At 47.4% G+C, this 13,155-nt stretch overlaps 1 protein-coding gene across 3 annotated transcripts in view; it reads left to right on the top strand.

Annotated features, from left to right (window-relative positions):
- The first annotated feature begins 768 nt into the window (after positions 1-768).
- Tshz2 (teashirt zinc finger homeobox 2) overlaps positions 769-13,155 on the top strand; it is a 431,464-nt gene continuing 419,077 nt past the window's right edge. For all 3 annotated transcript variants that reach the window (XM_057780900.1, XM_057780899.1, XM_057780898.1), the window contains exon 1: positions 769-1,738. In XM_057780900.1, the coding sequence (XP_057636883.1) occupies positions 1,699-1,738 (40 nt within the window). In that variant the 5' untranslated portion in view covers positions 769-1,698. The remainder of the gene's footprint in view (positions 1,739-13,155) is intronic.

Genomic DNA, 13,155 nt, shown 5'->3' with positions numbered 1-13,155 from the left:
CGAAGGGTAGACCTCTGGCAGGTGACTGGACACCAAGGGCACATTGTTGGAGGGGTCATTCCCTGCCCCTTTATAAACACCCCCAGAGTCAGGATTTACCCATCCCCTGTCACTGCTGTGACTCTAAAGCAGGTACACAGTAGGAGCTCAATAAATAGTGAAAGGGAACAGAATGAAGATTATGGGGTTAGCTGTCCAGGAGGCAGAAGTTAAAAAAAAAAATTCCCACTAGTTCCAAGAAGATAGAAGGACAGCGATGTGAACTTAAAGAGCCTAGAGAAACTAATTTGCAGGGGACAGGTTGAGACTAGATATGGTCCCAACTCCCTTGTCTGTCCCCCAAACAAACCTAGGTTCTTCCCTCTCTAAGGAGAGCCTGCTTCCAACTCTGCCAGCGCCTCCCCTTTCCGTGCCACTCTAACCTCCTTCCCTCTCCCTTCTCTCATCTTCCTCCTGGGGGGGGGGGGCATCTAGACAGGGTGGGCACCCCATTGACCCAGCGAGGAGGAGGGTGGCTCCTGGCGCTGCAGCCTGGAAGGCAGGGTCTCCTGTCCCCAGCTCCTCTCCCAGGCAGGACACTGTCCCTTTAATAGACTCCCTCTGCCTGGCGCTCTGCGGCTGGGGAGTAAATTTCTCGCTGTCATCAGGTCGCAGGAAGAAGAGGAGGAGTTTGTTAATGTACAGTTTGTTCAGCGGGGATCGATGTTTGCTGGCATCGCCTTGCCCTGTCTTGTGTGTGTGTGTGTGCCTGTGTGTGTGTGTGAGAGAGAGAGAGCGCGAGAGAGCGTGTGTGTGTGTGTGTGTGTGTGTGTGTGTATGTGGGGGGTGTGAGTGTGTGTGTGTGTGAGCGAGAGTGGTCGTGTGTGTGTGTGTGTGCGCGCGCGTGCGTGTGTGTTTGTGTGTGTGTGCGTGTGTGTGTGTGTGTGTGTGAGAGAGAGAGAGAGAGAGAGAGAGAGAGAGAGAGAGAGAGTGAGTGAATTCCAGATTTTCTGTCTTTCCCAAACCAGCTCCTGTCCTCTCGCATATCACTCACAGACTGGGATCTGACAGCAGCGACAAACCTACAGTGAGTGATCTCTCCCTAGCGCGAATCCGCCATCAAGATCAGGGACAAGGAGGAGGAGGAGGAAGAAGAGGAAGAGGAGGAGGAAGAGGAGGAGGAGAAGGAGGAGGAGAAGGAGGAGGTGGAAGAAGAGGAGAAAGAGGAGGAGGAGGGAAAGAGAAGGAAGAAGAAAAAGAAGAGACCCACTGTCTTCCCGGGATTGTTTCCCCCCTTATCTTTACGCGCTAGTGTGCGCGTGGCGCGTGTGCGCCCCTCGTCCCTGCCATCTGAACCCCGTCTTGGATGTTTAATAAAGAAATCAAGTGTCTCACCAGTCACCAAAAAAACAGCAAAAATCAAAACCAAAAAAAGAAAAAAAATCCAAAAGCAAAAACAAAAAGAGAGAGAGGGGGAAAAAAACCAAACAAACAAACAAGGCAGAACCAACCTCCACTTGCAAGCAGCAGGCGCAAACCGCTTATCTGCCACCCAGAGAGGGGGTCTCCGGCCCCGCGCTGGAGCGCTGGCAGGGGGATCGTCAGGGGGACAGAGGCCGAGTGACGTCCTAGGAGCCACAGAAAGACAAGCGAGACTGCGGCCCCCGCGCGCAGCTCGGGGCTGGGGCGCCAGAAGTGAGACTGGAGCTAAGTAGAGCGATGCCAAGGAGGAAACAGCAGGCACCCAAGCGGGCTGCAGGTAAGAGATGGCTCCGCTCCGGGTGCCCGGCCCCTGAGCCCGGCGCACAGCGGCTCGCCCGTCCTCCTGACCCAGGGCTAGTGGGGACGCCACCCCCTGGCGCTTTCAAGAGGGTTAACTTGCGGGTACCCTCTTCATCACCCCTTCCTGATCTCCCCAATCCTCCCCTCTCCAGGCTCCCTCTGGGTGGTGGCAGAGAAGCTGTCCCACCAAACCTTCCTCGCTTAAACTTTTCCTCCCTCCACCCTCTACCCCACCCCTAACTTTTTCTTCCAGTCTGGCTTTTTGCCTCTGGAGCCAAAGTTGTATTGTGGATTTGGGGTGCAGGGAAGGGAGAGACCCCCCCCCCACATCCCTCTGAGAGGTCAGTGCTGGTGGCTTCTGGCCTCCAGGGACAGAGTCTCTGGTCGCTGTGGCTCAGGGCTTTCAAGTGTGAGGCATGTCCAAGCCCGGGGCTGCAGGCTGACTTTGGGGGCCGTGAGCCACGAGGGTGTAGCTTTGGTCGCCAAGGTGCAAAAGGCACCCCCGGAAACGAGTGAAGCTTTGAACGTATTTTCTAAAAGGATTCACTGTTTATAGAAATCTAATCATCCCCTCTCCTTTTCTCAAAGGGAGGGGGGAGGGCACCCCATAGAAATTTAAACAGCTTTGGATTTTCTTTGCCAGAGAGGTTTGGAAACTTTGCGTCTGTCTTGATTGCCACCATAGGAGCTGTCCCGTGGAATTCTTTCTTTCAAGGACCCTCACCCTAAAGATCTGAACAGGTTAATAGGTTCCTACTACAGATCTTCAGAGGGTGCCCTCCCCCTTTTGGGTTGCCTAATTGCTTTTTGAATAGTATGCTGGGGTTTTGTTTCTCGGAATTGTAAGAGGAAAGTTCATTTTTCTCCTGCCAGACCCACCCACTGAAAAATCAGCTTTCCACTCGATTGCTAGTTTTGATTTGACATTTGATTGATCACCTGTCATCTCACTGCCTTTGATCTATTCATTCTGATATATATCAATAAATCACTCACCATGGTAACTCCGAGTGCCAGTGACGCAAGCTTTGCCCTCTATATTCAGTGAGAGACATGCACAATCATTATCTTGTTGGCTTTTAATGTGGGCGTTTTTATTTCTTTGTGTCCTTTAGTTGATCAGAGCTTTAGCAAAAAAGCTTAAGTTTTATCTGCCCCCACCGCCCCTTTCTTGCTGACTCTCCTCGTACTTTGGTGAGCACCGGTAAGACTGATCAGGCGACCCACCAATATATTTTATTCTGTTCCAACTTGAGTCAAGAATGGGAAGAAGTTCCCAGGACACTTGGGTAAACTTTGCAAAGTCACCATGATAAGAGGGCTGGTGAGTTAGGAATCTGGGTAAAGTGGATATGTGTGTCTGGACATGCTGGCTACCAAGTTCATAACCCTTCCTCCCTGCCTGCCTCCAGCCCAAAGAACAATACGTGTGCTTCAGAATGGCCACAATTTCCTTCCCTCTTGAGTGCAGGATCACTTCCGTGGCCATGTGTAGGTTGCTTTGAGTTGCTATAAAGCTTCCATTCACGGATTTTCAATTGTTTCTATAAAAGCAAAATAATGAAAATAGCCTTAGCAACACACATTTGCAACTTGTCTAGGTGGGGGCTGTTCTTTTCTCAACCCTGGTTACCTCTTTTGAAAACAATAGTCCTCTTATTTAATTTTATTTTCTTTTCTACCTCACACTGCCTTGCTATCTGACCATGTGAGGGTGTGTGATGGCCTTTGAGTCTTCGGAAGAGCCGGTCTGCTGCATCTAATGCTAGCAACATAAGTTCAAGTGTAGCTGGATTACCAGAGATAGCATCCTTATTGTTTGTTGTCCTGAAAGAGAGCCCTGGGCTGCAGTCCAGCAGGAATGATACTGCCCTGAAAACTACTGTGTCTCCCCCCCTCTTCCTTGTAGTTCCGGTAAAGGCCATCAACAACTAGGCAGTAATTTAAATTACCAGAATGACTGGACATGTCTCCTTTCACAAGCTCATTACAAAAAGTGCCTTGCTCAGAATTACCCCACTTTCATCATGATTACTCGCTGATCAATGACGATCCAGGTGTGCAGAAAATGACGTTGTACCGTATTATTTAAATTAGGTCCTTTCATTAAGCTGGTATCTATTGGTGCTGACTACTCTTTTTATTGTAGTAGTAGTAGTTCGTGTGTGTGTGTGTGTGTGTGTGTGTGTGTGTGTGTGTGTGTGTGAGAGAGAGAGAGAGAGAGAGAGAGAGAGAGAGTGTGTGTTTGAGTGTGAGTGTGTGTGTATTAGAAACTTGTGACCTTACTTTCGGTTTTCTGGCCGATTGGCTTCTTCGTGTCTTTACCAGACTGTTTTCAGGATTCTCGTTATGTTCCCTGGAGGAAACAGAAATCCTTTCGAGCTGAGAGGGGTAATTCATTTCACACACAGCGAGTTCCCCGGCTTTATGGTATTTATTTTTCTGCACATTAATAAGGTGGGTTGTTTCTCCTGCAATGTGCCTTCTGCTCATCCGAGTTCACCCATGCCCCACTCTGTTAGGACGAGTGAAACCAAGTTAGCTGAAGTCTTTCAGCCAGGCCCCATGCGGGGACAGGGGAGAGTGCTTCTCAGGCTCTGCCTGAGCTAACTTGTACCACTGCTTAAAATGAAAGACAATGCACAACTGTAAGTGATTACTCCTGTGGACTAATGTTGAAAGCTTGAGGCCTCGTTTGATTAATGAATAATAGAAGATAGAAAAAGCCTGGAAGTGAAGCCGGGCCGAAGCTCTCCTGGAACTCTCTTTCTCCGAATAACTCTTCCAGGCTGTTAGATGCCGTCCCAGGATTCTGTTTAAGGGTGGTATTTCAAGAAACTGGTGGCTGAAGTTCCTAATAAAACAGGTATCTGTGCAGAGCCCACAGAATGGTATGATAAGTGATGGAGAAATTTCATCTTTATTTCTTACATGCCTCCCCCTTCAGTGTGCGGGAGGGGGGGTATGAGGAAAGCGATCCTCTTTAAGTAAACAGCCAAGAGAGAACATTTCTCTCAGAAATATTATTGGTCCTCACTTTCTGAAGCTTTGCCCTTCCACAGTTCTGGGACTTGAGGCCAGGAGAAAGTTTACAGAGCAGCTCTCGTGCCCGTATCGTGATGTGTGGGTGTGCTCGGCTCGCCCTCTTGACGGTGTGTTTGGTTCACCATTATCGTGCGTCCGTCCGCTTTACCTGAGTCTTCAGGAATCTGCCTCGGCATCTCTCCCCCTTGTTCATTTTTAGGGAAGATGAAAAAGACGATGGCAGGAGGGCTGAACAAAAAGAAACCGTCTTGATGTGTTTGCACTTTATAGGATGCGGAGTGCGTGGATTTAAAAAAAAAAAAAGGTAGACATGTTCTCAAACGTTTCTTTTCCTAAAATCCCCAGCCGTGTGGTCTGCACACACACATAGCAGAGATTTTATTCCAGCACTCTATGCTATGGTTTTTATAGTAATGCCCGCCAGTTGCGATGGGGCATGAAATCCTGTGTAATCACATCCCTGTGAGTATATCTAACATGCCCATAAGTTATATTCCCCTGCCTCTGCTCCCCTCAAGCCATTCTGTGCTGCTTTCTTGCAGGCTTGTGCTAGCTTCTGATGATCCAGTTTTTTCTTTTTGTGGGGAGTCTGGCAGGAGAGAGCGTCTCCCTCAATTTATTTTGTTTATTGAATGCGGAGATGAATAATGCAGAATTTGTTTTCATGGGTGTCCTTGTGTAGCAGTAAACATTTGACTATTAGCAATCATTACTTAAAAGTTGCAATTTGCACCTTAATAGCATAGGTTATTTACATGGGAAACACATTCAGCAGGGCCAGTTCTGAACACACCATGTGCCGATGGAGTGAGAATGGCCTGAGAGATCTCTTTTTCTTCTTCGGGACAGTGTTGTTTCTAAGTGGATGGGTGAAGTCTCAGAAATTTCAACTACCACACAGGGGCAGGAGCCAGCGGCTGTAAGTGACGTTTGCCTTTAATTTACTGTCAAGTAGGGTGAGACAGGAAAGAACAAGAACCCGGAATGTTTCTGGACCCTGATTTTCTTTGCTTAAACATCCTTCAGAAAAGCAAGCTCCATTTTAAACACTGAAGTGTCCCATGTTGTAGATCTCTTTGCTTCCCATAACCATATGGTTTTAAGACAAGGACACACACACACTCACAGACACACTCATGCCAGCCCACGGGCCTTCAGCAACAGGAACTCTTAGCTATCTTGTTACTTCAGTGGCCAGGTGCCTAGGAATGACTTTGCCCTCACAGTGTTTTGGGGTTGGAAAGATTCTTTATGTGGTCCTTTCTCCAGGCCTCTCCTGCTCTCCTCCCACCTCTCGGCTCACCCTTAAAGGCCCAGATTGAATAGGACATTTCAAAAGCGCATTTGTTTTAGGTATTTATTGATTTCATTTTTAATCTGCCATCTCAGGACATAATATATTAACCCTAATCCGAAGATTGCAAGTGGCAGTACTCGGAGCAGAAAGGGGAGGAGAGGGCACTGGGGAACTTGGGGCAGTGAAATCACTGAGGCTTTTGTGAGTGTGTGTGGGGAGGTTGGAGGGGTCAGATGCTTGATGCTTGAGTGTAAACGCGCTTCTCAAAAATGCTCTACTGTTCCTCCTCCACTTTGTGTTTCTCGCTGCTGCTCCCAACCAACTCAGTTTCTTGCTGCATTTGGGGAAACTTCACACTCCATAGACACCTCCTAGGCATCTTTAGACTTGGTCTGCAAGTATCTTGGCTCTTGTGACTCTCTCCAGCGGTGGAACAATCCTTACCTCACCCCTGCTGACTTCCCATCAGGGGTGGTTTTTTTTGGGGGGTGGGGGGGGAGTCTTTCCAACTGGATAATGCCTAAGTTTGTCTGGGTTGGTCTACTTCTCTTCCCAAGGTTTGGGAATGGAGGGAGACTTGAGCTGGCATTATTTAAGGCCTTGATGATGAAGAGACTCTGCCCACCCCTGCAGCAGAGTTTAGGAATATCAGGTAAGGAAACATCCTGGGCTCTGCTCCTGTGTGCAGGGGGTCTGCAATCAGCTGGTACAAAGTAAACACCCCAAGTGCAGCTCCCCCTTCACAGGGGAGGACTGTCCAGGCTCTTAATGCTTTGGGAAGGCTCAGGCCGTGGAGGCCGCACCTGCCGCCATCCAGATTCCCTTTAGAAACAAAACTCACCTACCAGGTTCTGAATTAAGAGCAGGCACACATGGAGTGTCGTTTTCATTGGAGGGAAAGTCAGTTGGAAATACATTAAACTAACAGAGGATGTCTTGCTTCACTTCCCCGAAGCCATGCTTTTTCATTACATATTTAATTACAATCAAATTGAATGACTTTTAGGGAAAAAAATATCACAGTGGTATTAAAAGATGCTTGGCACACAAATAGATGTATTGCTTCTCAGGTTGAGAACACTGTTGTATTTTTATTTCTTTGAGTGGAATTTGTTTTTACTTTTGAATGTCATGATGAAAATAGGATCCCTTTTATTATATCGTCTTTAATCCGAGTTCAAATTCCACCTTAGCCTCCACTAACATTGGAAGAGGCTCCTGTAGCTATTTTTTCAGTAATTTGTAACAACCGGGGAAAAAAATAAAAACAGTATTTTACATTTCATTAGTTCTTTTAAAAGTGAGAGGTTTTGGGGTGACCTTAGTCATTCTACCCACGTTTAAAAATCAGCTCCCTGAGGGGTGCTGGCTTGTGATCAGGATGCCGCACTAAGAGGAAGAAAATAACTGTACACTGATAACATCATTTCACAGAACATTGTTTTTTTTTTTTCTAGATTTAGAATTTCATCCCCTCCACTTTGACCTTTGAATCTTAGAGAGTTTTTTGGGTCCAGTGCAGGCATAGCATTGAAAATGGATCTCAGAGTTCATCCACCAAGCCATTAGGTACTGTTGATAAAAATGAGAGACTTCAGAGCCCACTGCTCGCTCTGGGAGCAAATCAGACAGCGCCCTTGTGCACACCCAGGTCTTGTAAGTTAGACCTTCACCAGGGTCCCCTTTAGCATGTGGCTGTGTCCCTACCCTTCCTTTTGTTTGAGGCACCCTTAGAAGACGCAGGAGAGAGAAGGCTGAGCTGCAGGTGGAAGCCGCGGACCCATTTGTTTCCAAAGCAAACTCTGGATGAGATGACTAGATAATACAGACATCTCTGAAAATCATGAATAGGGCCAGTTGTTGCCTCTCTCAATCTTCCACACTCTCTATATGGGGTGGGGCAGTCCCTTGACTGTCCTGAAATATCCCAAGGTGCCAATGTCATTCCTAAATTTATTAGAAATTTTAGAAATCAAAATGCAAGAGGCCTGGCATACTAAACCTATTAATTTTTTATATATCGGTTCTGTTTATCTTTGCTGAGCAACCAGGAAATGCACAATGCAGAAGTTTTAGTACTAATGAGCTCAGAGAAATTACACGGGAAAAAAAAATTACCTGGATCAGATTCGAAAGCATTTGCTTTGAATTCTGCTTGTGAGTGAGAGTTCTTCCCACCTGTCTCATTAAAGCAAAACAGAACAACAACAACGGAAGCTCCAAAAACAAACTCAGTGTCCCCATACTGACTCTCCCAGCCAGAACCAGTGTGGAGGGCTTTATACTCCTCTATGGATGAAGGAAGACATCAGGGCATTCAAGCGCACATCCCCTCTCAGATAACCAAATGTGGACATGCAAACCAAAGCCAGCCACGGAGAAGCTGTAAAAGCTAGCCAGCTCCAGGTTCGAGGTGGAAAACTTCAGTGGACTGTAAGGGGGCATCATGACAGGATTCCAATGCCTCTCCTTGCAAAGGACAAGCCCTGAAGGGGGAAGAAAGGCTTTTTAAAGTGGACTTCTGCCTCTCCTGTATCTATCTGCAAAGGCTGATTTCACTGGGAGGCCACAGTGTCCATTGCAGCTACAGAAAAACCCCGTGTCTCCAGGAAGCTACCAGACACTAGGGTGGGCTTAAAAACCGGAAACAAACGTATGAATGAAAGGAAAACACCCTGCAATTTCTGTTAGTACAAAAAAAAAAAAAAAGGAGAAAGAAGGAGATCAGCGAGCTAAATAGCAAAGTGTTTTCTGAACCGAGCGAATCCCAACAGCCACCAAAGAGCCTCCTTGCAGCCACATCGAAGCCATTTCTATGGAGATTACCCAGTTTCATTATTAAGGTGAGAGAAAGCAGTTATTGTTTCTAGGGAAAACAGTTAGGGAAGGCAGGAGGAGATTTAAAAAAGAGAGAGAAGACTTGGCAGCTGCCGATCTGTTTCTAGTGAATTTCCAAGAAGCTTGCCCCAGTGCTGCACCGTATCATGAAAAACCCCACGAAATCCGGTGACATGGGAGATACAAAACCGAGACAGAGGGTCAAGGCTGTCCACGGGGAATAAACGACTTCTGTAAGCAAGAGCTGCAGCAGATAAATATTTCTGTATAAACTGCGTGGGGCTTACTTTAAATCACTTCAATTTATCAGCTCTTTGGAATTTTCTGTGTATTTAGGAGTCTTCCCGCTTTCCCTCCAGGGAGGTATGAATAGCTGTTGGGCTAAGAATGCTGGGGAGAAGAGTTAAATCCATTCTGCTCACAGTGCCACTTGGTAGAGGAGAAATGGCAGAATAAAGGTTCTCCGTGTGTTTTACATCGGCGCTGCCTCTGGCTAGTTTCTTTCATTAGAAAGTTGGGTACGTCGCCGTGTGCATCTTCTCGTGTTCCTCTCGAGATTTGATAGAGTGATGCAGGAGGAGGAGGTGACTGGGTTCTGGAGGTTGCTTTTTGCTGTGTTGATTCATGCTCAGATATCCAGGTCTGTTCCTGTGGGTGGGGTACCTTGGCAGACAGCTCTCATTTCTGCCTCTGCTTGCTAATCTATAAAATGGGACAATCATATATTTGTTTATGTCCCAAATTTGTTGAGAATATTTTGTAAACACGGGTTAAGAAAGTTCTCAGAACCTGCTGGAAACATATGGATTTGAGAAGTCTCTTAATTCTACATAGCCAGGCCAGGGAACATTAAGTAGGAAGGAAAATAAGCAACCTTCACTGGTAATCATGGGTTCAATGATGTTAGGATCAAACGAAATTAGACATGGGTATTTTTAAAGGATTTTATTTTTAATTCTGTGCATATAACTGTAGGGGTATGTGTAGATGTGCACACAAGAGAATGCTGGTGCCAGAGGAGGCCAGAAGAAGGTGTCAGGTTTCCCGGGCCCAGAGTTAGGGGCAGTTGTGAGTCACCCAATGTGGATGCTGGGAATAAAAGTTCAGGTCCTCTGAAAGAGCAGTGTGTTCTTGTAAATGTACAGCCTTGAGACATGAGTACTTTTTGACTCCTAAAAATGGAAGTTTAGGGGCCAACGAGATAGCTCGCTGTCCTTGGCAAGGCTCAGAGTTGGCTTTCCAGCACCTGCTGAGGCTGCTCACAACTGCAGTAAGCCCACTCCTGGGGGATCTGATGCCTCTGCCCTCTGCCCTCACCTACACTCACGTGCAACCCCCCCTACACACAGACACATAATAAATAATTTAAAAGGAAAAGTAAAAAACAGAACTTCAGTAGCTGGGTAGATCTTAGCCTGAGGCACAGGCACTCATGCTGGTCTACTTAGAACTTGGTGCCAGCTCCAAAAGAAAAATTAGTTCACAAGGAATAATATTTATTATAAGCTCAACTGTAACTATGGAAGTGACATCATCTGCCACCTTGTGAGCATCTACGGTGTCCCAGGTGCTGTACCAAGTACTTGGTGTATCACCCTCCATTTCCTTAAACAGCAACTGAGTTTCAGATTCCTACTGTGCGCCAGAGCTTGTTCTAGTAGCTGGGACCCAGGGGGTAAGATGCTTTGCAACCCCTGGAGACACCTGCCCCAGTTCAGGGGGACTGAAGAACATACAAATAAATTTACAAGGGAAAAAAATCATTTTTCATGGAAAAGTAATTTATGTCCAGAAAAGTGCTCTGTAATGCTGTCTGTGCTGTGAAAGAGAAGGGGTGCACGTGGGAATCGGAATGGCGTGCATGCGGGAGGCCAAGCAGTATCCTGTAGAGAAAGGGAGGGAGCATGCGCAAAGTCTCATTTCTTACAAATCCCCATGGGTCAGAAGTCAGGACAGTCCCTGTTCCCTGACTCGAATCTACTGGACCTAGGCAGAGCCATGGCTATGTGGAATAGGAAGTCAACTCACCTCTGAGGCCTCTGCAGTTTGTCCTTTGGGGAAGCTTAGCTAGACCACCACAGCAATGCATCACAGGTGGATGGTTAGCTCCTCCCCCCACACCTGCAGTGATGGTTACATATGGGGAAGTGGACATCAGGAGCACTGCCAGAAAAGCCTGTCTCTAGTGGTGTCTCTGACTGGCATCTCCAGGTCAACCACCATCACACAAGCAGAGGGCTTGTGCATTCTTTCCAGTGTGAATCCCACACACATGCGCTCTTCCTGCCGTTAGCAACTAGTAACTGCACATCCAGTGCTATGTGTTACTCTCAGAGCCCACAGTAGCAGAAGGTAAAACGATGGGGACAGGAAGCTCCCCGTCCTCCCACTAATAATATTCCTGAGAGTGAAGCCAGGAAGGTAAAGCGAGTGAATATACAATCTGGTGTTGAATAGCCAGGCACAGAGTCAGAATTTGCATTTGTCCCAGGCAGAAGTGGCAGTAAGCACCATGGGCCTGAGGCCATGGACATGCATGTATGTATGAAGAATACAAAGCGTAGGAGGCCACAGTGCCTACACTGACGAGGATGAGGGAGACTGACGAGAAAAGAGGCAGGAGAGGTAGCTGGGTGGATAGCAAGGCACAGGTGCCCTTTCCAGTTTGATTGTAGGAGAGACGGGATTCTGTCAGAGGCTTCAAGTAGAGGAGTGAGGCGATATGCCTGGGGTGTCTGCATCTCAGGTTGGTGACGGTCACCTTCCAGATATCAGTGACCTCCCAGAGATGGTGAATTGGTGCTTCGGGTGTAAGATCAGCTGGGGAGAAATACACATGCCTGCTTTTAGGGCCTTTGTGGGGAGAGGCCTTGGAACTGGGGTGGGGACAGTCAAGACATTGCATTGGTGAGATGTTGAAAGATAGATGTTCAGGGCCAACCAAACCTAGAGTTCAGTGCCAGGTCCCAGCCAGCTGTGTGCTGGAAAGCAAGCTCTGTTACAGACTGCACATCAGTTTCCTCTGTTGCATGAAAACAAAGATATTGCTCCCCTCACGTATTATCTGGGCCTATTCAGTAAGATGATATAGGTAATTCTTTTGGTAAGAGGCCCAGTGCTTACAGATCCTCTTGAGTGAATGAGCCCTCCTCCTTCCTTCCCTTCCTCTCTATTCTCCTCCCCCTCTTCTGTTCCTCACCCTCTTCTTTTCCACTTCCTTTCTTTCCTTTTATATTTTTCCTGGCCCTTCTCTTCCTCTTTCTCCCCTTCCTCTACTTCTCATTCTTCATCAAACTTTCTTTACCTTCTCTTTCTTCCTCCTCTTCCTCTTTCTCCTCTACCCCATCTTTCTCCTTCCCTTTCTCCTTTTGTAGAAATTCTGGGAGAAATCTAGGCAACCGTATTAGGCGCTACATCAACACTACTAAGGAACAAATGGCTTTAATGTGTGTACTCTAGCGGTGTGCAACGTTGATCCCTGCCACAGCCGTAACTTGTTACTGTGCCCATTTGAGGGGTGTTAATGATAAGTAACTTCCTCTCCTAATAAACAATTATTTTGTCCACCTTGACTCCTCCTGCCCATTGTGGAGGAGCCGTGATGGCCCCATGTGTAAACACCAAATAACTGTATGGTAAGGGTGCTTGCTCATGTGGAGATTTCTAGATCCCCTGGTGAAGAGAGATGGAGTGTGGAAGACAGGTGATTGGCGGGGGAGGGGCGGAGGAGCCTCCCTCCTGACTCAGGAGGTTCAGTATCTACACACCTGCTCTCTAGGTGCCTTGCTGGCCCAGCCCCAGATCCTGACAGCTCCCCAGGACTTGTCAGCCTTGCCCATCCTCCACCAGGGAGCTGTTACTCATCCCCCAAGGGTCCAGCACTGCAATGTTTGGGAGTTGTTAAGCTAGTGAAAAGGGCTACAGGCTGTTTCCTGGCTATGGCTTCTTCACGTTTTAATTGTCACCTCCAGGTAAGTGTTGGAGAAGAGAACCGAAGGCCTCCAAGCCCCTCTGAAGGTGAAGAGGTCACAGTCCCGGAGAGCATGGAGAAGCCTTTGCTCCCTGCCTTAGGCCTTACTTAACAGCTATGATTCAAGGTTGCTCTGTATTAGGCACTGTGGAAGGTTCTGAAACCAGAGCCTTGAACTGACAGAGGGCCTGGCTTCTTGGGGCGTATGTGTAGTGTGAGGATGGGTAAGGGATTAGCTGGACCA

Source organism: Chionomys nivalis, chromosome 9, assembly GCF_950005125.1.
Source record: "Chionomys nivalis chromosome 9, mChiNiv1.1, whole genome shotgun sequence".
In the NCBI taxonomy this organism is placed as follows: Eukaryota; Metazoa; Chordata; class Mammalia; order Rodentia; family Cricetidae; genus Chionomys; species Chionomys nivalis.
The sequence above is the reverse complement of the archived record's forward strand: the minus strand, read 5'-3'. Positions and strand labels throughout refer to the sequence as shown.